Genomic DNA, 26954 nt, shown 5'->3' with positions numbered 1-26954 from the left:
TCAAATGTAAAGAGCTTCTAAGGCTAATCAATACATGACAGGAAGAAACAACTCCTAGACGTATAAGGCTGATCAACACTAAATTTCTTCCTTCTTACTTGCCTTTGACATCGACACAAAAAAAGAAAAAGAAGGGGTGCGAGTTGAGCGGATGCCTAAATGGTATTGGGGAGACAATTAAGGATTTTTCTATTTCTTTTTCAGATGAATATTGTGACCATTAAAAATCCAACACACATCTAGGGTTTCTATCTTTTCGTTTTTTTCTTGTTTAAGTAATTTTAGAGGAACATTAATAAAACAAAGTACAAACAAAAATAACTTATCTACTACATGATAAATGCAAATCGGTTGTCAAGACATACAACACAAAGCAATAACAAAAAAAGTAGTTTTATGCCCGTACGGTGGACGGTTGATCGGTATAATAAAAAAAATATTGATTTTACATTGTTCTATATTATCATTATGTAATTTGTTAGTATGAATTGTTCAATGACAAACCTATCCAAATAAATAACATATGAATTAAAAAAACCATTAAATACAATAAAATAAAAAGAATAGCTTGTATTATAATGTGCAAAAATATAGATGTCAAATACAATATAGCTTGTCTTATCATGTACACAAATGTAGTTACAAAAATGTTACATAAAATGCCTATGGAACACCTTTTATTTGGATTTTACTTTTTCTTTGAACTGTAGATTAAACCATTTTTACCAAAAATAGGAATATTCCTTAATCTTTAGAGCATACATAACGGACGAATAAGATGGAATGTCAATTTACATTCAATGATTAAACCCAACATAACATGATGTTAAGTTGTCATACAATGAATTTGAAATTCAATATCCATTGAAGTTTTTAGAGTGGGAAAAGAAAAGCCCACATTTTTAGTTATGTATTTTTGAATTATATGTTTTATTGAACTTTACAAAGTTTAATGCATTATAGATATTAAATAGTAAAGTTATATGAAAAATGAATTATTGATATAACAATCTATTAAACTTAATACAGCTGATTGAATGCACTGTGTATACCATTAGTAATATTCATACAAAAAAGCAAACCAATGCAATCCATTCATAACTATTTAAAAAATTATACCAAACCCATCTATTTAAAAACTTTTTAAACCAAGATCAAACTAATACTATTCCAAAACAAACCTAATTCAACCATTCACAAAACTTACCAAAACAACACCATTTGAGGTCACAAAATTGCTTTTTCTTGATCTACTTTTGAAGAATTCTATTCATGGATGGAACGTAGGGGTGAGTGAGACCAATCGATCATGGTTCAGCTGCTTCAACCCAACCATGATCCAACGAACTATACAACAACTAATTGACTATGAAACAACATTTACTCAACTCTATTGGTGCACACTAGAACTACATGCTTCATCTCCTCTGTACCTATCCATGGCCGAACCACCACATGGTGAGTGTTATCTATGTATAAAAAAAATAAACAACATACTCCTACACTATTTGGTGAGTGTTATCCCTGTATAGAAAATTTATTTTTTAATTAAATAAATCGATTAAACTATAATACACATACGTAATGAATTATCATGTTAGATAGCTAAATAACTTTGATTCCAACATCAATATCCCACCATCACTCAACAAACACAAATCCATCTTTACATTTATGGTGAGTGTTACCTCTGCATCAAAAAATGTCAAATAAATATCCAAAAGAAGACGCCAATGTACCTACTAGAAAACCCATTGTCAAGGTTGTTAGTATCTAAACACATCTTTATTTCATCTAAAAACCTAATGATATATGTACATTATATTTAACAACATCAATCTCCAAAGACAACTTTTCTTAAACTAGGAAAGTATATATGCCATTTTACCTTAGCTAGATACATGAACATCCAAATCTTCCAGTGAAGTACCATATTGGCTATCAATTGTTCTTTTTTCGCAACCTATAAATTAAACAAACAAGTCACCAAGAGAAAAACTAAAAATTAGAAGCAATTTTTGGATCAAATCACTATTTAAACCTACACAAAATCAAAATTAAACAATAATTAGCATAAAGAGTCAACAATCTTAAAAAAAAAACAATATATGCAAATATTAAAGTTTAAAAAAGCTAAGAACTTTTATAGTGGAAGCCACATATATAAGTCCTTCCATATGGTCATAACCTAATAACATAAATTTATATGCCCTTCATTACAAGACATGTCATTACCAAACAAAAAAACTTTGCTAGATTCACTTATTTTTCTTTACAGAAGCATTCCATTCTTTCATGGAGAATATGATTGGTGTTCTTTCATGACATAAAGTCTCTTAGCTTGATTAAGTATACTCTCAAGGTCACAAAGATTTCTATGTGATCCTTGAATGACAGAAATCAACATAGTTTTTCAATGATCACATTCATCCAATCATATTTTAATTCAACTTCTAAAGTAGTGTATTCTTATTTTGTAGTAGATTGTGTCATTATGTTTTGCTTAGACCTCATTCCAACAAAACATACCCTTCATTCCATAATGAAGTCAAAATCCAGTTATAATTCATAATTATTTATACATGTTTAGAAATTAACATCTTGTGTAGCTCTTTCCATAAAGATCATTTCTAAACAGATTGTCTCATATATATTCCTTTAGTCCTTCTAAAATACTCTTAGAATGCTCTCTTAGTCATCCAGTAGCTTAACCATGTATTCAATTAGTATTCTATGACATGCTTACAGCATGATCAAATACTATGTCCTATGCATAATATGGCGTAAATGATGAATTCATTTGCCAAGCAAAAAGAATATAAATCATTTTATCTAGTTCAAACCTATAAGCTATGTACTTTTGAGGCTAGCTCAAAATGATGCCATATGACAATGCCAATAATTCTCCAAAAGAATCTTATGTCTTGATCTGTTTCAAGATATTGCCAATATATATATATATATATATATATATATATATATATATATATATATATATATATATATATATATATATATATATATATATATATAAGCACATGAAACTTTTAACATTCATTTTATCTATCCGTTATAGATTTTACATTCCAAGAATATATCTTCTCCTTCCTAAGTCTTTCATTTTAGAAACACTTTCTGAGTCAAGGTGAAAACAACCCATGCTTAGTCAGAATGTTATTTCAAATGATTAAGTATTTCTAATTCATACAAGATTAGGAATTTCACTATGCTTCCACTAGTTCTTAGTAAACACGCATGTTATATTCATTTTGATATAAAACACACCTTGTGGTTTTACATAAAATGATGATTATAATATTTAGATGTTTACTTCATATCCACAAGTGGATCTCAAGCTCCACACATTTTTTTAGGATAAGTTGGATTAAGAAAACCTCCAGGATAATCTATATAGATATCTTCTAGTAGATGTCTATTAAGAAAAACGATCTTTCTTGAAATCTATTTACTATATCTCATATTAGGAATATTAATTTATAGTAAATAATATCATTGTTGATCTAATCATAGTTACTTGTGAAAAGGGCTTGATCACAGTCAATGTCATGAGTATGACGAGGACCATAGTCAATGACATGAGTATGAGAAAAACCTTTTACTATAAGTCTTGCTTTAAATGTGTATGGTTATCCATGTAATTTATTCTTTCTAGAAGAATCATTTACTCCTTATAGTCTTGCTATAGGGATAAAATTTAATCAAGCCCATACTTGATTCTCATACATGGATTACATCTCATGTTCATGACTCTAAGTCGTTTATCAGATTCAAGATCTTACATAACATCTTGGTATTTGATGGATTTTCCAGAAACCATCAATAAAAGCTCATCTATGAGAGATTCCACATTTCTCAAGTCATAGATGATTTCTACCACTAATGCGAACAATTTGTATTTGTGAATAGTTGTTATTCAATTTTAACAATCCTTGTTAAAACTAGTGCCAACTATTACTACATAAGGTTATGGTCCTTGAGCAGCTTCAAGTTCCATGTTACTCTCACTTGTTTTGTCATTAGAAGCTTGCTTTTTACTAACTTAGCTTTCACAAGAATAAAAGAACTTATTCATGGTGGGTTTGCATAAAATAATCTAAGCCACATTTAGAGTATTATACAAATATGTACTTAGTAGATTTTGGGTTTAGAAGCTTTAGTCCAACATCGACTTCAAATCCATAAAACATTAAGTAAGATGAGGATGGAGCCTCTCCATACTTAATCTTATAAAATTTTTAATCTACTTATTAGTTGGTATCTGTATTCAAGATACAATTAATAGTGATTGAAGTATTATCCTAAAAAATATTAAAGGATGATATTTCTACTGACTAGAAAGTAAATCATACCAAGTAAGATTTTATTCATCCTTTATTATCATTAAGGTCTTAGATGGTTCTTATTGGTTTGTATCTCAAACTTTTTGAAATCTTCAACAAAGATTTCACAATTATGCTTTACCACGTAAAATATAATTAAAACTACTATAGTTGTTAATAAAGTTGATTAGATATCTTATGCTTCATCTCAGACATTCATTTAAAATGAAGTCACACACCAAGGTGTATAGTTCCTTAATTATTTTCTCTACACCTTAGTGAAAATATCATTAGGAATCCTTTTCTAATAAATAAGGTTCACATATGTCAAATAAATTACATTATTTGCCTTCAAAGATCTCTTTCTTGAAATTGGAATATGCAAATGTTATTTATATAATAAAGAGAACAATGTCAAAGATGAGTTTGACTTAAAACAAGTTTAAGTCAAAAGTGTTTGTATATAGAACCTAATTTTATTTATGAAATGTTGATATTTACTTCACAACTCTATTAAGAGATCTAGTCTCACAATTAGAAGTTAATCATTTCAGAATATGAATATTATCGTTATGAAAAACGATTAAGTAAATTATGAAACATTTGAATAAAATAACTGAGACATAAATTTAGACATTCTAAATTCAAACATATATTGTTCCAAAACAAATATTGTTTTACATTACAAGTAATTTATGTTCTAAGCATAAATAATAAACCAAACTTTGAGAGTGTAGTTCCAACTTGATTGTGCTCACCTTGGTTACTCTTCAATAAATATTTGCAAACCATTTACAAATGTTGGATTATTATTTAAGTAACAAGTACCTAAGTATTATATGAAAATTATGAGTTCTGTCTAGTAGATACTAGAAGTACTAGTCTCTTCCAGACTTTCTTTCCAAATAAGAGGAGTAAATCCTCTTTTAGTGTCTAGTTTCATCACAAAAGAAACAAGATCCATCTATTAGGCTTTAGTAGATTTCTTGTGCTTAAAAGTGTTCAGTCTATAAAAGATGGGCCTCTTAGATCAATCCCTTATTTAAACTAGCTTTAAATAAAATATCATTGTATTTATGGGAATATTGGTAACCTGTTATATCATCAGATATATGTTTAAATTATCCAAGACTTCTTAGAAGTCATGAATAACTATTCCTAGCTTGATGTTAGAAGCATCTTAAGCATCATGGTGATGCCTTTAATAGGTCTCATGTTCAGGTTCATTGCTCAAAGCAAATAGTTTCGGACTAGGACCTTTTAAGTGTATACAATTTCATATCTCTTATGAGATTGTCTCCTAAGATATGAACTCGTTCATTGAAGTTGTATCTATTGAATGTTATTATTTCATGAAGTCATTAAAGAAAATGACAATACATGATAATGAGATTGGATTACTTAACTACAAAATTTTTAACAAAATTCATTTAGTATTTTCAATATTTTATCTTTAATAATTAATACCCTTTTAGTTTCCAAAAAAATTAATTATCAAAGTCTAGGATCCAAGTTGCAAAACAAAGAAATGGTCAGGTATCCTTTATCCCATCCATTTGAATTCAACCTGGTAGATATCGATTATCAATTATATCTTGCTATATAATTCTTAGATTTAAGGGATCACTAATAACAAATTTAATTAGACATGTTTGATCCCATCTATGCATCGGAACTCTCTTGCTTAGGTATCCTTTATCACAAAAGATTTCCGATCAAATCGTCCAATTTGAAAAAACTTAGGTAATCGGCCTATAACTTGGTTATAGAAATCGTGAATACACCCTGGCCATCAAAAGCTAATACTAAGCGGTTAGGTATCCTTTATCCCACTAGTGCATACAAGAGATGTGCGAGTGTTCTTCAAAATGATTGCATAGATTTGAGGTTTGTAAAAAGGGTCTTTATATGTTTTATAATTCTAGTTTAAAAACATATGGTATCATGGTTATTACCTGCATATAATAAACCATGGTATCAATTTTCAAAAGAAAATCACTTTTAAAGGTTCTATATAAAAAGCTAGTTTTTATATAATTAGACGCAATTCAATTTTAACAAACCGATATTAAGTTTGAATGCATTTGAACCTTTTATATCTTTAATAAAACTTCATTTTATTACTTATATATTTGGAGTTTGTATAAGTTACAAAAATCACTATTTTAAAATTTATAATGAAGTATTTCAAAAGTTGTCGTTAGTAACGATTTTATAAAGCCGGGTTTATTTTGAAATTAATAACTTGTTACATCTTATGTCTAATTTTGAAAACCCAAACTCCATGTGATGTTTATTTTGTCCAAAATTATTTTAGCATGTGAAAAACTAATTAACAGCCACACAAAATAATGCATAAAATAAAAAACACAAACATGCATAAAAAGATATGTGCATAAACATAACCAACTAATGACATTTTTGTGAGCCAACACAAAAATATCGAGCTCATTCCTAAAGTGACATTTAAGGGGACCAAAATCTTCTTGTAATGTTGTTGAAGAAGCTCCCACTTGAGTAAACACCCATTGCTTGCAAAAGATTAGAAAAACTTCTTTAAGGCTAAAATTCAGCAACTGTCGCTAAAAGCCAACACCCCTTTGTGAACAACATTAGTGACACTTTTCAGAAAATGTCACTGAAAATCCTGCACACCTTTTAGACATGAAAATTGCTCTTTTGTCTTCAAAAATGGTTCCAACTTGATTTCTTGTAACATTTTTGTACAAATAAATTAATTCTAAAAACTAATATATAACTTTACAAAAATAACCAAGAAAAACTAATCTATTTAATTATTACATACCATATGAATAAATAAATTATTACAACCATTTTATAACAAAAATAACCAACACAACAACATAACAACACATTGGTCCTTGGCTAGTTTATGCACATCGTATACATCAATATATACATCAAACAGCCTTTGTTTTTCTAAGACAACTTTACATGACAAAAGATGCATGAAACATTTGTCACATAACAAAAAGTTGTCATAGAAAATATGTATGAACTTGTTTTTATACAAAAACAAGTTATCCATATTCTAAAAAAACTAAGATTTCCAAAAATCAAAAAAATCTAACAAAACTTGCAAGGTGGCTATGATACGAAATGTTGGGTTTTAGTTCAAAAATGGTTTCATAAACTAGCAAAATATAGCAACAGAAGCCTTTAATTTTGAAATAACATAAACATTTTATGCCCACCAAGGATCTTCTTGCAAGTTATAGAAAGATTAAAACACTAACCAAAGAAAAGGTGAAGAAATAACAACCTTTGTAGTTCTTTGGGTCCTCATGGGAGGCTTGGAAGTTGATGAAAAATGTTGAACCTTTGGGACACCAACAATGACTCAACTTGATGTAGATGCTAGTCCAAAACCCTTAAACCCTTAAGCTTTAAGTTCATAACCAATATGAACTTAAAGAAGGCTTGAAGATGCAAGTAACTTTAAGTGTTCTTTACTAATTAAGAGAGAATGAGATGGAGAGGAGGAACTTTCGGCCATTGTTTACAAAGGAAGAAGGATTATCACTAGCCAAATTGCAAGCCTCATATTTATATGCAAAAAGTGAAGGTATTAACCATTGGTTCTTAAAACTTTAAGCAAACTTGTACCTATTGTCATAAGCATGTCTCCCATGCCTTTAAAGCATGATTAAACAAGTCATACACTTTTTTTACGCAAATCTCAAAAATTGCATAAAGAAGATGAAATTTAGTTTAAATATTATAAACTCAAGGTTTATAAAATATAAACTTTGTCTTTTGAGTAAAAGACAAAAGGTTTTCCATTAGTCCAAAAAGTTGTGCATGACTTATTAATTCATACCATATGAAATAATATAATGCTACATGCTAATGAAATTTATTATTTCCATAAAACGCATAATTTCCAATTTAATTAATAGAGTTTTATTGACTATTTATTAAAATCAATTTCTAATAAATAATCAATTGTATCAAGTTGTTGTTAGTGTGACCCATTAGTATCATACGTTATTTAGCAATATCACTTTAATATAACTGTTGAACATACTTGATCTTTCAAAAATCATCGAACTTTGCAAGGGCACGACCTGAGGACACAAATGCAACTTCGAAAACTTGGGGTTGGGCAACCCTCATTTTTGCTAAACTTAAAAATTTGGGTCTCTATTTTGAATTTTCTAACGGATGCATTAATTACGTATTTAATGATATTTATTGTCATTTAATGCCTCAATCAATTCCGTATCACAAATTGATTCCATTACATGTTCAACTATAAAAGGAGACCACTGTCTCATTCTACATATGAATGAAAATACTCTTTTTTCCTCCTCCTTTTCTGTACACCACCTTCCGACTATTCTTCAGGCAAGTGGATATATCCGACAGTACACACTGTTAAGGCTGTTGTACCCTAGGAATAGACGACGAATTTTTTTTAAGGGAATCGAGTCTAACTCGAGCCTCAGCCACTACATTTACTACTAACCTTTTTATTACAGGAATATATAAAGAAGAAAAATGAAGTCCTACAATAACAGTCTTAAACAAAATTTTCTTTGTCCTAAATCTTTCGTTTCTTTCGTTTTTGTTCTTCTTATTCTAAATTTATTGTGTGCCAATTTTTTTTTTGTAATCAATTTAACTGTGATTACAATTCTTTTAGAATGACTGGAACTCCTATTGCTACTGGAACCCCTGCTACTGCGGGTAACCCTGTTGTGAACCCAAAATGAACATGTTCCAAAGATCATGGCTAATCATGCTGAGCGACTTGAATAATTTTCTGGTCTAAACTTCAAGAGGTGGCAACAGGAGATGTTATTCTACTTGACCACTTTGAACTTGGCTCGGTTCCTAACAAAAACTGCTCCTGTAATTGTTGAGGGGCAGGCTGATGCTCAATCTGTGAATGTCGTGGATGCTTGGAAGCATTCAGAATTTATGTGCCGCAACTATGTGTTGAATGGGCTAACTGATGCACTTTATAATGTCTATTGTAAATTTGCAACTGCTAAGGAACTATGGGAGTCTTTGGAAAGGAAGTATAAGACAGAGATGCTGGTACCAAGAAGCATGTTGTTGCTAAGTTCTTGGAATACAAAATGGTTGACTCAAAATCTTTTATGAGTCAAGTCCAAGACATTCAGGTCATTATACATGATAACAATGTAGAAGGTATGGATCTTAATGAGTCTTTCCAAGTTGCATCAGTGGTTGAAAAACTTCCTCGCGGTTGGATAGACTTCAAAAACTACCTTAAGCATAAGCGAAATGAGATTTCTATGGAGGAACTAGTGGTACGTCTTCTCATTAAAGAAGACCATTGAGTGGCTTTGAAGAAAGGAAATGAAGTTGATCTTCTAAGCTTCATATGCTTGAAGCTGGTCAAACTTCTAAGAGCAAAAGCAAGGGTCATCACAAAAGGAAAGCAAAGGGAAAAATACTTAGGCCCCAAGGCAAAAATTTTCAAGAAGAAGTTGAAGTGCTACAATTATGGCCAACCGGGTCACAAGGCTTCGGAGTGCCCGCAACCTAAGCGGGAAAACCGTCAAGCAAACATTATGGATGATAACGTGGAGTTGGTGGCCATGATAACTGATCTCACGAATATGGTCTGTGAGGTTAATCTCATGAATACAAATTCAAAGGAGTGGTGGGTTGACACAGGGGCTACTCGTCATGTGTGTCATGATAAGATTTTTTCTATACCTACAAGGAAGTTGAAGATGGTGAAAAGCTCTACATGGGAAATGCATCTACTGTGAATATCAAAGGTGTTGGTGATGTCGTTCTAAAAATGACTCCGAGGAAAGATGTGAAACTTAGGGATCTTTTGTATGTTCCTGAACTTCGTAAGAATCTAGTGTTAGGTGGTTTTTTGAGTCAGTTTGGTTTTAAGCTTGTTGAATCAGTTTGGTTTCCTTAGAAGGGTATGTTTTTGGGGAAAGGATATGCCTTGAATTACATGTTAAAATTGAATGTAATGATGACAAACAAAATGAATAAAGCAAGTTCCAGTTCTGCTTATTTGCTTCAGTGTTCAAATGTTTGGCATGGTCGCATAAGACATGTAAATTACAATTCTATTAAACAATTAATTAAACTAGAATACATACCAAAACTTAATATTGACTCAAATCATAAATGTCCTGCATGTGTTGAAGCCAAACAAACTAGATTATCTTTCCAAACAATCAAAAGAAACACCGAACCTCTTGATTTAATTCACACTAATGTGTGTGATATAAAATAAATTCCCACTCAAGGTGGGAACAAATACTTCATTATGTTCATCGATGATAACATGAAATATTGTTACATATATTTACTTAAGAGTAAAGATGAAGCAATAGAAAAGTTATCTTGTACAAAAATGAAGTTGGGAATCAACTCAACAAGAGAATTAAAGTAGTTAGAAGTGATAGGGTGGAGAATATGTTTTTCCTTATGCTGGATTCATTGCGAAAAATGGAATTCGTCATGAATTCACATCACCCTATTCACTTCAATCCAATGGAATTGCTAAAAGAAAGAACCGTTCCTTGAAAGAAATGGTTAACACCATAATAATTAGTTCGGGTGTAAACCAGTCAATGTGGGGGGGGGGGAAGCAATTTTCTCGGCTAACTATCTTCTAAATAAGATACCTCGCAAAGAAAAGGATGAAACACCATATGAACTTTGGATGGGAAGAAAGCCATTATATAAGTACTGATGAGTGTGGGGGTACCTAGCTAAAGTTGTTGTACCACCGCCTAAGGTACAAAAATTAGGTCCTAAAACAGTGGATTGTGTATTCATTGGGTATGCACAAAGTAGTAGTGCTTATTGTTTTCTTGTGCATGATTCTAAGAATCCTGAAAAACACAAGAATACCATAATGGAATCAAGGAATGCTTCATTCTTTGAAGATGTATTTCCTTGTTTGAACAAGGATGTTGAAAGCCCATCTTTACCAAATAGTGAAGCTATTCGAGAGGAAGAACAAGCTCAATCCGAGGAAGAAGAGATAGAACTCAAAAGAATTAAGAGGGATAAAGTTGAAAAATCATTTGGTGATGATTTTTACACCTATGTGGTGGAAAGTCAGCCTAAAACATACCAAGAGATCGACGGTTACTTCTTATGAGGGACCTCAATGGAAAGAAGCCATAAAAATGGGGTAGAATCTATCTTACAAAATCATTCATGGGAACTAGTGGATCTACCTCTAGGTAGCAAGCCACTTGGTTCCCGTCGGATTTTTAAGAGAAAGATGAAACATGATGACAATATTGATAAATACAAGGAAAGACTAGTAATAAAAGGTTATAGATAAAATGAAGGTCTAGATTACTTTGATACGTATTTGCCGGTAACACAAATAACATCCATTAGATTAGTTATTGCCATTACAACTATTAGAAACCTACAAGTTCATCAAATGGATTTGAAAACTGCTTTCCTAAATAGAGAGTTGGAAGAAGAAATTTATATGGAGCAACCTGAGGGATTCATTTCCTCAGGACAGGAGAAAAAGGTTTGTAAACTTGTTAAGTCTATATATAGATTAAAACAAACTCCAAAACAATGGCATCAAAAGTTTGATTAAGTCATGATGGAAAGTGGCTTTTGAATCAATGAATGTGATAAGTGTATCTATGTGAAAAACACCACTCATGGTTATGTCATCTTGTGTTTATATGTTGATGATATGCTTACTACTGGTAATGATGACAAGATGATAAGATCCATGAAGGATATGTTGAAATCCAGGTTCAACATGAAAGATATGGGTTTAGCGGATGTGATTCTTGGTGTCAAGATCATAAGAACCCATAGTGGTTTGATTTTAAGTCAAACACACTATATAGATAAAATTCTTGAAAATAATTTCTAAGGGAGATACTAGCATAACTAGAACTCCAATTGACACAAGTCAACATCTACGTAAAAATAGAGGTGATAGTGTTAATCAAGTGGAATATTCAAGAATTATTGCCAGTCTGATGTATCTAATGAGTTGTACCAGACCTAACTTAGCATATGTTGTGAGCAGACTAAGTATATATACTAGTGAACCTAGTTCTGAACATTGGAAGAGTATTACTAGGCTGATAAGGTATGTGAGATACACGTGACAATCTGGACTGCACTATGGCAGACATCCAGTAGTTATAGAAGGATATACTGATGCAAATTGGATATCTGACATAAAAGATTCAAGATCTACGAGTGGATATGTGTTTACACTTGGAGGTGCTGCTATAGCTTGGAAATCATCCAAGAAAACAGTTATATCCAGGTCTATGATGGAATATGAATTTATCGTCTTAGATATTTATGCTGAAGAGGCGGAGTGGCTACATCAATTTGTAGAGAACATTACCGAATGGCCTAAGATGGTAACAAACATATGTATACATTATGATAACCAATCGAGAACTGGTAGAGCTGAAAGTACAATGTATAATGGGAAATCAAGGCATATTAGACATAGACATAAAACAATACGATAACTAATCTCTACAGGGGTTATCACAGTTGACTGGGTGAAGCCAAAGGATAACATTGTAGATCCGCTTACAAAATACTTGAGTATATATGTAGTTTATTAGTCGTTAAGAGGAATGGGACTAAAGCCCATGAATGAATAAATTCATACGAAGGAAACCTTAACCAGAAGACTGGAGATCCCATGATATGGGTTCAAAAGGAAAACCTAGTTGTATGAGTAAGGCAGGTCACTATGGGGGAAGTGAACATTCCTTCCTAGTCCATTCTTATATATAGCGACAAAATTAGGATAAACCTATGGTTTTTAATGATTCTTGGAATTACCTATGTGAAAATGAAATAGGGTCGCTTCGAAGGGAATTATGGGGGCACAATTCCTAAAGCTCTTGCATAACCAGGTTAATGTTCATGCCCAAAACGAACACGTCTATGAGGATATGTCCTTGTCAAGGATAGTCCTATGAGAATTGCATTGTCGTCTACACAAATCGCAGCTCAGTTCAAATACATGGAGATCTACTGACTGCTAAAAGATTGAGTGTAGTTCTTAAGGGAGGGTTCAAAGGGTGATACCTACCCATCCTATACAGGATTCAACTATTGAAAAATTTCATTTGGAAATTTGATGTGCAGAGATCGATCTCCATTCATGTAGGGGATTGTTGGAAAATTTAGTATAAATATTTATATTTTTACTAACTTTGGACATATATAAATATATACATATGCTGTATATATAGTTAACTCTAAGTGGATTTGTGTTCTCCATAGTGAGAGCTTCGAAACAATATATTATATGTCCAAAATGGAGTATATGTGAATGAGATATCGATACTCAAAGACTGGTATTTGAGAAATAAAGTTAGCAAACAGATGAATGTGGGAATGAGTCCCACATTGGTAGAAAGACCAAACTCAACTAGGTTTATAAGGTTGAATGCATGAAAGGCTTACAAGCTTGTGTGTATGGTTTTACTTCAATACCTACCCGCACAGGTGGGGTGGGGGGGGTACAAATATTGGATTTTGTAGACCAAAAATCACCGAACTTGCGAATGGGCACGACCCGCGGATACGAATGCAACTCCGAAAACTCAGGCTCGTGCAACCCTCGTTTTTTCTAAAGTTGACAATTTTGGTCCATATTTTGAATTTTGTAACGGATGCATTAATTATGTATTTAATGGCATTTATTGGCATTTAATGACTTAATCAATTCCGTATCACTAATTGATTTATTTATGTTACATGTTCAACTATCAAAGGAGATCTCCACTATCTCATTCTACACATGAATGAAAATACTCTTCTTCCTCCTCCTTCTCTGTACACCTGCTTCTGACGATTCTTTCAGGCAAGTGGATATATACGACAGTACACACTGTTAAGGTTGTTGTACCCAGGGAATAAACGATGAATCTGTTTAAGGGAATCGAGTCCAACTCGAGCCTCATCCACTATGTTTACTACTAACCTTTTTATTACAAGAATATACAAAGAAGAAAAATGAAGTCCTACACTAATACCTTTAAAGCCACAAATAGAATAAAATACTTACCTTTTGCCAATACACCAACCACTAAAACAACAAACAAACATGAAAACACTCTTACCAACATAAACCAAAAAAATCAAATTCAGATCCATAAACTAAAAATTACAAAGACTGAAGTACGAGTCAAGATTAAATGCAGAAAGTTGGGCAAACACATGATCTGAACATGACAATTCAGATAAAAATTTCTAATAAAAAATAACCCTGATTCAATTTGGTAGAATGTTTACCTCTGATGAAGAAACAAGAGCTTGACAAAGGCTGACCATCATACAATTCCTTAATTTTGTCAGCTGTTGGAGTCATCCACTCAGTAAAACTAATAGTCGGTTTCACTGCATATGCCAAGGATTGTGATGGATGAAATTTAGAATGAGAATGGATGGAATTTCGAATGAGAATAAATGTTTACCTTAGGAATTATAGGTATATATGTTCTTTCCAATTTTGGCTGGAAACCAATTCCTTTAAATCCAATTCCCATATCTTCAACAATAACTTTGAGGTGTAAAGTAAGATCCACATGGGTGCAACTATCATTTTCAAATGATGGAAACATTACCCAAATACAAAGATCAATCTTATAAAATACAAGTTCTTAGAAAGAAAAAAGATTGAGGATATAATGTTGTAAGAAAACGAAATGAGAGTAACATGATATAATAAATAAATAAATGAAAGTTGATTTCTATTTCTTGTATTTAGCTCTTAAACAACTAAAACAAATCGGTGTTGTAGACCAATAGAAAGACTTGCATATTAAGAATATGGGAAGTGATATTTTAACCAAATCTTTTTAACATCTGGATACAATCTCACCAAATCCTCACACAAAAAATCATGGAGCTCGGCTACAAACTACACACTGTTAGTTTTACCACCACCAACAAAATGAAGCATACATACCCAAACCTTAATTCTAGCACAAATGCAAAATCCAGTTTCACTTGGGCATTTCCACAAACAGTTGGCAAGCACTGTTTATGTATTAGAAACAAATAAGAACAAATATGCAAGGAAATTTAGAAATACCTTGAAACAGATACCAAAGATGTCAAATCAAAACCCATATAGACTATAACGAAAAGTAGATTGTAGAAAGTTTATAGAAGAGGGGTTAGAGGAAGAAAAAGGCATGAAATTAAGATGTTGAGTATACCGAAAAAACAAAACTCAATTTAAATCCTTATGCTTTTCAATTTTTGTTCATGAACCTCACTAGTAAGATCAATAATTTCATGTAGATTTAGTGACGAGCTGGAATGTGGGAGGAACAATTGATCAAAGTACCTGCAAAAATCAATCAAACTAGATGTAACTTCAGTGGGCTTCATTGCTATCTCTATTGTCGTGAGAAATTGGGGAATAATGATTTGTGATAGAGTGGGGGAGAGAGCAACAACCGGTCTCTCGTTCTCCCTCAGTATCCTCTCTATTTATATGCATACAGTTATTGGAACGTGGTGGAGAGAATTAAGGTCGGGAGATGCAATTACCGATTTACATAGGAGAATGGTTGTGGGACAACCGACGATCGTGTAGAACTTAGAATGTGGGGGAGAAGAAGGAACCGCCAAAAACCTATAAATAGCAAGTTATTACGGTCAATATTTCATCTAAACTATGGTTGAAATTGGGTAGGCGGTTATCCACTTGACGTTAGTAATATTAGTAATTAAACAACTAAAATATGTACAGCTTAGCAAAAACAACACATGAACACATCAACATCCTATGAATAGAAAACTTAATGATTTGTTATTAAATCATGTATATGAAATAATAGTGCTAGTAATAATTTACATATAGTAAAATAATCTAAATCATGAAAATGTTATGAAACTCAACTTTTTATTTAAACATATTTTGATGGGGATAAGTTGATTCCAAAAAGAGTGGGTGTGTTTGGCTTATCTTTTGAGAGACCCAAAGTCTTTTTAAGAAAAATTGCAAAAAGTCAGGTTCCCGACTTTTCCAAAAAATTGTTTTTTCTTATATCCAAAATCAAAAATAGCTTTTAAAAGTGTTTTTACCAAACATCTTTTATCTTTTATTTTTCCTAAAAGGACTTTTGGTCTCAAAAGATAAGTCAAACACCCCATTAATTAATCAAGCATAACAAAAGATAACTCATTTTTAAATTTTGAATCCCAATAAGGGATACAATGATAACTAAAATAAACCAATAGTCGCACCGTAGGGGGTGGAGTTTGGATTTCAATATCTTAACTATAGAGACCTTTTATGTTGGAGAACATAAAATCATGAATATATTACCTCTATTAGTATCCAAACAAAGCTTAGAACAAATATTCCTAACTTTCCAACTTATCAAAGCTTGATCCTCTTTCTTTCTTGGCTTGAAGCCATCGACCACACAATTGCGGGAGCGAGATGCACTAATTTTGAATGCAGAAGGGAAATGTTAGGGTTTCAACTATATTGACTTATTTCTTTTAGTAACTTATCAACTTCCTTAAACATTAAGATGTTGGATGGGTGTAGTCAATCCTATTAAGTGAGACTTTTCAAGTTTTTTTTTTTTTTTTTTTTTTTTTTTTTTTTTTTTTGCTAACAAACTTTAGTATCTCAAATATATTCAGTAATTCTTACCTCCAAGATAAGAGCCCATTGATGATTGAGGAGTGTAATTACATGCAAGAGGTCTGCTGTTCAAAACCCAAAACTTTCAAAATATTACTATTATTTCGCGATTGACGTTTCATATGGGGCTTGAGACTGATTGACATGGACAACTCATATGGTGCAATTTATCTTTTCTTTACTTATTAAGCCTTTCATTAATTAAATAACTTTTAATTAAATAAATTATTTTATTTAATTTGATCAACTCCTTTATTTAGTAATTTCACTTTATATCAATAAATAATAACCAAATATTATTTACTTATTTTTTAGTTGTTAATAATAAACTTATCCACTATAAATATATTATTTATTTTATTCGATTATAATATTTTTCATTGTGTGACATCATATGCTTATTTATAAGACGGTGCGGTATGAGCCAACAACGAGATATAACCGGATGACGTGACACACGACAATGCCGTCATGACGGGGAGAACACCGCCCCCCCAACTCGTTGCATCTCGTGGAGCAATTCTCGTAGGCGTTATGACAAAGTGAAACGGTTATTTTTACCGTTGCTTTTTATGACCGTTTGCAAACGGTCGATATTCAATTTAAAAAAATCTTTTTTACCTTTTTTCATATATATATATATATATATATATATATATATATATATATATATATATATATATATATATATATATATATATATATATGGAAATGATCAAATGAGAACACCTAAAAGGTTGAGAACGCGAGAACAGTTCTGGACCAATCAATATATACGGGCATATAAGTAATTGCATATTTTAATTAAATTAAAATAAAATAAAATTAATCAAATTCCCTTAAATTTAGGATCAGTTATCAAAAAATGAGATATTTGATTTTTTATTTTTCTTATTAATGAAATATAAAAAACATTTTTATCAAAAAAAAAAAATTAAAACTAAAAAAAAATCTCTTAAATTTTTTTATTCTCATCTTTCATGTTTTTTTTTTTCAAAAAAATTAATAAAAATCCAACCCCAAATAAATACATTTGTAGTCATAAACGATTTTTTTTTTCAAAAAAACTAATACTACTGCAATCACAAATGAATACATATCAATTTACAAATAATTCACTTCCTTTCTTTTAATCAACTGAAAATAAAAGGGGTGTAAAAATTATCATTTCTTCATAAAAGAATACATTTAATCATAACTAACTACACTTATTCACACATGATTACATTGCTATTTACAAATGAATACATTGTTATTAACAAATGAATACCTTGGTATACACAAGTGAATAAAACAATACCTCTAATCATAAATAAAATACACTCATTCACACATGATTACATTGCTATTTACAAATGAATACATTGTTATTAACAAATGAATACCCTCCTATTCATAAATGAATACCCCTCTCACGCATATCATCAAACAGCTTATGTGCACAACCTTTTACCTTGAATCTGATTACAACTTTGTGTGGCTATCTCTTCCATTAATTGTAAGGGCTGCCACTTGAGCCTTCAAAGACCCACTTGAGCCTATCGAGTTCTTCCAAATCAAACAAGAACAAAAAAAAGGAACCCTTACCTATTTTTGAATCGTTGCTGCCCTTCTCGATCACCAAACAACCCAATATCGGGGCTTTGTCACCGAAAACCAATGGCAGACCCCACATCCCGCTGCTTCCATTCTCTTTTCTTCTTCTCTTCGACTGACTTTATGGAGTATATTGTCGACTGACTTGGAATCGGGACGGTCAATTAAAAAGTTAAAATTGGATTTGTGGACTTTTTGGTTCCAATGTCTCACCTGCGAATGTAATCAGAAACGAGATCTCGAAATTGTAACTCATATTTGCAATCGGAATCGAGCCTATGTTTGGAAAGATTGGATTCAGGTATTGACATAGATTCGCAATCGGGAGTGTGATGTTCAGAACAAATAAAATTGGATTTATGGACTTTTTGTGTTTCACGAGTAGTTTTGAGTCTGCGTTCGTTTATCATGGGCAATTGGGGAAGAAGACTACCGATTTACACACGACGATTAGGTCAAAAGAGGCAGAGAGTAATTATAGGAGTTTACAAAATTAGGGTAATGCTTATTTACTTTAATAGCCTTTATAATTTTCTTTAATTTAAAAATTAAAATTTAAATGTATTAATAATTTGAAAATTAACAATTAATAATAGCCACATATCTTAAAAATTAGATGGTCCAGATCTGTTCTCGCGTTCTCAACATTTTAGGTGTTCTCATTTGATCCTACTCCTATATATATATATATATATATATATATATATATATATACTCTTTTTAATTTAAAGTTTACATATCTTTTTAAAATTCTCTCTATATTTTCTACACTTTGTTAATCAAAAAATGGAGCAAAACCCAAATACCCCCCCTCCATCATCAAACACAAACACAATTTCGTCTCTCGGATTTGTGGGGTATGAAAATTATTTCAATCTTTTTTCGTCTCAAGGTTCGCCACAAATCCATACCAAGGTGCCACTTTCAATCCCTTTTCACCGCCACTGTAATTTCCCAACTCACCTTACGTTCAACAAAATCAATTTGGTCAAAACCCAAATTTACAGCAAAATCTTTTCTCTACTTTTGGTTCGATGCAACAAACAACCAATCAACCGTCGCTTACATCACAACCATCAGTTCAAGTGGAAGCGGGAAGTAGTAAGAAAGGGAAAGGTAAAAGAAAATCAAAAGGGAAATCAATAGCGGTAGAAATAGAAAATGCAGACGTTCCACAATGGTGGACACCGGAGGAGGAATACGCTTTGACGGTGGTTTGGTGTGCTACTTCAAAAAATGAACTTCGCGGAAATGGAATGAAAAAAAAGAGCTTATTGGGGGCCGGTGCTCGACAAGTTTCACGCTATTTTAAAGAAAAATCCGTATCGCAACAACGACATGTTGAGCAGCAAATGGGGTATGATAACTAAGCTGTGCAACAAATTCAACGGTAATACAACCGGCTTGAGGCGCAACAACAAAGTGGAACCAACGATTTCGATTTGTTCAAATCTGCTAAGGAACAATATCGGGTCGAAATGAGTCATGTTTTCGACTTTGAAAAATCATGGGAATTGTTGCGAGCGGATCCAAAGTGGAATAAAACGCCTACATCGTCGGAGGTTCAATCCAAAAGGTCTCGCAATTCTAGCTCGGTCGACGTGTTGGACGCACGAACTAACATCGACCTAAATGTCGATGACGATGACATCCCGGATGATATCCAAGAGATATCCCCACCACGACAACCGCCCGGACACGACAAAGCGAGGCACGCTACAAGACATGCGGAGGAGGCGGAGACGAGAGCAAAAGATGCGGCGGAAATAAGAGCCAAATTCGACGAGCACAATTTATTAATAAAAGAAAAAAATGAGTTGAAACGTCGTCATTTAGAGTTCCTTTCCTAAGGCAGGCACGAGAGAAGTATGAACAAAAAGAGAGGAAACTAATGACACATCAACCGTCAATTCTTCGGACAAGCGAGGAGGGTTTAGCGTCTGCTGATCTAGCGGTGATACAAACGATGAACGAACAAATTAGGAAAAAAATATTTGGATTAATTAGGATTGGTGTCGTTTTAGTAGTAATTTGAATGATATTTTAGTTATTAAATTAGATTTAAAATTATGTTTTGTTAATTGTAATCGGAATTTTAGATTTTAAATATTATGTCTTTTTTTGTTTTTAAAATTATATGTTTTATAAAAAATATATTAGTTATTAAAAAAACGCAAAAAGAAAAAAAAACGAAAACCAAAAAAATAGTAAAAAAAAAAACGAAATAGCAAAAAAAATAAATAATACAAAAATAAAAATATTTATTTTAAAAAAATTGGTGTTGCGTCTTCTTGCGCATTTTCCCACTTGGTGTTATAACACCATTTGTTTATGTGACATGTAGGTGACACAACTTGGTGTTGCACCTTGTTACCCACATCCAATGCTCTAATTAAAAATACCATACATTTCTTGTTTGTGGCACGTTATTTTCCAACACCTACCTTGAACAATAGGTGTCGTTGCTTGTAATTAATGATGAGTTAGTAAAGAATGATATATTATTACAAGAATGTAAGAATCAAATGGAAGCCATACAGATCATAGAGAAATTCAAGGAATACCTTATACAACAGTTTCTATAGTCACTAACAATAACGTATTGAGCGAGCCTAAGAAAAAGAATAATAATAAACTTTTTGACGAAAGAACTAATAATATAAACTTGTTCTTCTTACAAGCAAAAAAACCACATAGAATTAATATTATAAACATGTTCTTAAAATCAAAAAGAATAATAACAATAATAATAAAATATGGACGAAAATGTATATGCATGCACTGCCCATCAACAAACGAAAACACACTTTCCACAGGCGTTTACATTGAATAATATGTACTCTTACCACCCCTACGCTTTATGTTAATTAATCCAATATTCTCCAAACAACTTTTCAATTTCGAAGAGATCATTTAACTTCATCCGAGAACTCTTTCAGATATTAATTACTATCATATCAATTGTTAATCCTATAATTATCGGTCCAAGTTTTAGTTGTTGTGCTCAGTGTGTTTCAGCTCATGTTAGCAAGTCTTGGTGAAAGGTGCACACGAGGACTTGGTCGTGGGGAAGGAATTGGACCATTGCTAGAAAACATTGAAGAAACTTTTCTTGGTGACAGATTGACTTGTTCAAGTGCTTGAAATTGTAGTTTTGTTGGGTATTCTCTTACACACCCAATCCTCGGACCTACCCCGGATGTCCATTTTGGGGATTTGACGTTTCTTTGTTCTTGTAATCCCATTTTCTCGCAATGATATTTGACATTTTCATTTAAAGGTTTGATGTTTACTGGTGGATTTCCGCGTGTTTTATTAGACTTGGACTTCTCTTTGCAAGTAACATTGAGAAATGGATCATCGTCATCTAGAGGACATTTCTACATAGTATAATATATTAAGGGTTAAATGAAAGAAATATCAAAGTATAAATTCATTAATTTGTTTATTATAGTATCTTGTTATCTTGTTTTCATTTCATTCGATTACAATATTGTATTTTAAAATCTATTAATTTATAAAAATGTTATGGAAAGCAACATTTTTTGCTACTATAGTTTGATATATTTTTTAAAGCGTAATATCATAAAAGGAAAAAAAATGGAAGTACAAGAGGCAATGTATTATATGGGTTTATTCAAAAAAATAAACATGAAATCTAATAATTTATTAAATTTAAATTTATAAGAAAAAAATATTTAATTATTAAAATTGAAACGTTTATTTATCTTTTAAATTTAAACTAATAATTTAAATAAATAAACTAAAATAATTGGATTAAATTTAAAAATTTAGAACTTATAAGAAAAGTTGTATTAATAAATTGGATATACATTTATTACTATATTTATTTAAGTATTATATCGAATTTAATAAAATGGAAAAAACTACAAAATGAAATACGGATATAATTTAATCTAAATTACCACAAAATTAAATGTATGATAATGCATAAAACGATGACAAGTGTCAAAATTATTTTATTTTATTAGGAAGGATATTGAAATATTTTTTTTTAGTAAAATGATATATTGAAAATACAATGTTGCAATGTAATGAAATAAATATAAATTAATTTAAAAGAAAAAACTCATGTAATAAACACAATTTTTATGTAGTAATTAGTTCAAATACCTTGACATTAGTCAAATCCACTTGATGTTGTTCAAGAAAACAAATGAACTCTTTGAAGTTTTCTTCCGTTGGGTGATAATGACCACTGTAGGGCCATATAGCCTATATATCAAAATAGGACGTATGATAAAAGATTAGTTGATAATGACAAAATGTGTTTTCCGTTACAATTTTTGCATGGTATACACACCTCAAGGACTCCATCGTGAACAACCATCCTCCCGGCAGCAGTAGTGGCTCCTCCGGCTAGAAAACTAGAATGTTGAAATCGACCCTTTTCCTTTTGACCAACGTACAATATTCTTGATGTACAAAGTACAAAGATCCATTTAGTTCCATCGATGGTTTTCACTAATCTTCGACTTTGTTTGTACATTAACTTCCCGTTTTCGATAATCACTTGGTACTCTTCCCTCTCTTTCTACATTCATAGTATCGATCATGATATCAAGCTTGTTTTTTCTAACATAAAATGATGATAATGATGATTAATGAGTCTTACAGGTCCTAGATATTTGATGCATTGATAATGTAATACGTTTCTGGGACATTTTTCTACCATTATTTCTCTACCATCTCCAACATCCAACCTGAAAACCAGCATAAACAAATGCATGGTTGGAGTCTGACATGAATTAATTAAAACAAATAATAATGGTAGAATAAGATTACCAATAAAAGAAAGGTTGTGAGCTTTGGCTAGTAAACCAAACCTTGTAGTATAACTGCAAATTGTGACCATAACGATGGCGTGGATCAATCTACAAAAAATCATAATTCTTTATCATGCAAACTTAGAGTAGGGTTGCATTTTAGGGCGTTACTATTGATCATACACCCATTACTAGTTGCACAACTAGTAGATATGACAAAAGCGTTAAATCACCATGTGTACAAAAAGTAATTATATAGGGGCGCATGTTTTATAATATAAGTATTGAAAAAATTAAGATATGGTTGTATATTTAGTAACGAGGTTGTATGGCATAGATAGAATCACCCTTATACTTACTGCTTCGAGCCAGTGACAAATGGCTAGTTTTTGAGCATTTTTGTCTTGAGACAGGCCTTTCCCGACCTAGAATAAAAAACATTCGATCAAATTTATGACTGAAATTTTTATAAGTTAAAAATAAATTAAAAAGGATATATATATATATATATATATATATATATATATATATATATATATATATATATATATATATATATATATATATATATATATATATATATATATATATATATATATATATGGGAAAAGTAAATATGTGGCTGTCATGTGTTTAATATTAGGTATAAAACCATTAAAATTGACTTCATTTTAATTAAAAAAACACAATTTTTTTCATTGTTAGCTTCTTGCTATTGTTTTAGAACTCATATTATTTCTTATTTCATAATTGATCTCCAACATCTACGTATTTCAAATGTGTTGATATTAGACCTTTAGACTTTCTTTATATATATATATATATATATATATATATATATATATATATATATATATATATATATATATATATATATATTCAATCAGTCAATTGGTCAATGTTCAAATTCATTAACTTCAATTGCTTTGAAGACATGTAGTCGTGGTCATGCATTCAAGAACTTGTCAAATTTTCATTATTTTGAATCAAATTAACAATCTTATTTTTATTGAAAGTTATTTAAAAAAGCATAAGCGTTTGATAGCTAGCTTCCATGAAATATCAATCTAAAAAGATATGACTAGGTCTTCCATAAAAAACAAAATCTGATTACAGAATTGCACCTTTGCAACTCTGGTACGAGCTCGGCTCCATCGAGAGACTGCGCTCTCGGGCTTGTTGTTGCAGAAAAACGACACGGAACTCCGCTTTAAAGCTGCAAAGTCCAAAGCTTTCCACCTATGTACAACATTTAAAAGATCTTAAACTTTTGATATTTATATGAAAAGATTTCAAAACACATTAAGCTAGATTTTGAACATTTTCTTAAGATAACATAAACAGGTACGTAACAGAACATTTTTAGAGCCATCGAACGTGTCACAATTAAAAGATGAGATTTTTAAGCTTGTTTTGCGATAAAATAGTGTTGCTAATTATCACGCCCATTAAAAACCGTAATCTATTAAACTTTTTTCGTTTTAACAAAGAAGAGATAACATAGCAAGTATAATCAACAAACCATAATTCTTCAACAACAACAGCACAATCTGCAAGGTTGCGTCGAGTTCGATAGCTCTTGTAGAATTTCTGAATTCTAAGAGCTGCTGCATTGAGCTCACTAACGGGCCTTGCCGACGAAAAAACCACAGGACTCGGATGACTAACAAACTCACAGAAGCCATTGCCATAGGCTCTGTACAAGTTTTCTTGATCAAGAACAAGATTTTTTAAAGTGCAGCGAGTCGACAATGGCGTTTTCTTCTCTGGTTCAGTAGAACTAACTTTTTTGAAACCAAACAGTCTGCTTTCACGAACCCTTTTCAAGACCCAGAAAAGAAATAAGAACATAATTCTCGTGAAGGGTAAAATCGCAAAAAACCAGCAGCAGAAGAAGGTTGACATGGGCGTTTGGTGATTTGGTTGGTCGGTTTGAAGGGAGTATTTATAGGTGTGCGAACGAAGAGTAACATGTGGAAAGAGATGCAACCGTCAAAGACGCAGTACGTGAAATTGATTGTTCCAAATAGTGTGGTATTGGGAATAAAGGGAACGCGTTGTGCCCATGATATGGGTTATTTGTCAACGTCTGGTCCTTCAACCTACGGGGTACGTACCTATCGTGAAAACCGAATTACTCATGCAAGACTTTAAATCGTTGGTCAACCAAATGGATCTGACCCTGTATATACTTGAAGCGGAAATCCGCATGGTGTTAGAAGTTTAGTATACCAACATCAAATATTAACATAAGAAATAACACTATGATCACTTCTTTCTCTCTAAGGAGAAAATATGAAAAAAATCAACTTTTATAATTATCTTTATCTTAATAACATGAATAGAACCCAAAATTCAAGACCAATTTTTATTTTTTGATTAAGTATAAAACTAGTAGTATGAAACATCCATATTGTTAATTCATTTCATAATAAAATACCAATATTTCAAATAACTAAAACATGTCATAGAAAAATATTATCAGAGTACAACTCCCAAAGATCTCATAATGCGGAAATCCGAAAGGTCGGGGGACTACGATCCAACTTTCCAAGTTGGATGAACAACTCGTCAAGTCCCTTTAATCTTAATCTATTTAGTCACTTTCCATCGAGTCCAACACTTCCAAACCATAGATATGGTCCCATAAGGCTAAAATAGCACGTAAAGTTGCTAACTTTACGTACATGTATGGTGTCAAGAAGCTAAAAACACCAAAACTAAGCTCCAAAAGAGGTCTAGGGCATGGGGAAAGGCCAAGACTTGATAAAGCTGAGAACTTTCAGTCTCATGAGGCCACTAACGTCTAGATCTGAAGTCATGACCTCAAAGCATGCTCAAATCCAAGAATGGTTTCAAACAAGCTACTAAAAGCCCTAAACTCCTCCATGAAGAGATCAAGCTAATCAATAGTCAAGGTATAGACTTTATACCTTAATATGGTTGCCTTAATAGAGAAATCCCTGGATCCAAAGCTTCTTCCTTCAACTAAGCACTTCCAACTTCAATTCCTTCAAGAAAATACCAAAGGATCACTCTCTTTTCACTCCTACACACTCAAAAAGGCTCAAGCTCAAGAATTAGGGTTCTGTTGGACTGAGGGGGGCGATGAGGGAGGCCACAATGAGGCATTAAGGTCCTTAAATAGGGTACAAAACCCTGAAATTAGGGTTTCATTTCTGCCAGCCTACTCGTCGAGTTGAGGCTCCCCAACTCATCGAGTAGACTTTACAACCCATGCCCAATTCCTTTCCTACTCGACGAGTTCAGGGCCTCTAACTCGTCGAGTTTCTATGCAGAAGTGAATAAAATTTTGGTTTAATTACATATCAGGAACCGGGTGTTACAAATCTCCCCCACTTATTTCAGACTTCGTCCTCGAAGTCTGCGGTCTCGAATAACTCTAGATAAGGCTCTTTCATTTCCTCCCCGGGCTCTCAAGTCCACTCTAACTCCTTGCGGTGCATCCACGACACCTTCACTAACTGTACAACATTGTTCCTCAAGGTTTCTGTCTGGCGATCCAGAATCACCACTGGCCTCTCAATGTAGATCAGGTTGTAATCCACTTGG

General features: G+C 32.0%; 1 protein-coding gene across 1 annotated transcript; it reads right to left on the bottom strand.

The window, feature by feature from the left end:
• Positions 1-21262: 21262 nt before the first annotated feature.
• Positions 21263-25283, bottom strand: LOC145100425 (IQ domain-containing protein IQM4-like). The gene is made up of 8 exons (XM_079037706.1): positions 24904-25283; positions 24506-24620; positions 23741-23806; positions 23401-23489; positions 23231-23318; positions 22919-23149; positions 22729-22830; positions 21263-21974 (listed from the first exon to the last, which is right to left on the bottom strand). Exons 1-8 carry the CDS (start codon positions 25230-25232, stop codon positions 21609-21611), a joined length of 1386 nt encoding a protein of 461 aa, XP_078893832.1. The 5' UTR covers positions 25233-25283; the 3' UTR covers positions 21263-21608.
• Positions 25284-26954: the final 1671 nt, after the last annotated feature.

Source organism: Lactuca serriola, chromosome 4 (assembly GCF_051521515.1).
Source record: "Lactuca serriola cultivar US96UC23 chromosome 4, Lser_US96UC23_V15, whole genome shotgun sequence".
Taxonomy (NCBI): domain Eukaryota; kingdom Viridiplantae; phylum Streptophyta; class Magnoliopsida; order Asterales; family Asteraceae; genus Lactuca; species Lactuca serriola.
Note: the sequence above shows the minus strand (reverse complement) of the source record. Positions and strands in the feature narration are given on the sequence as shown.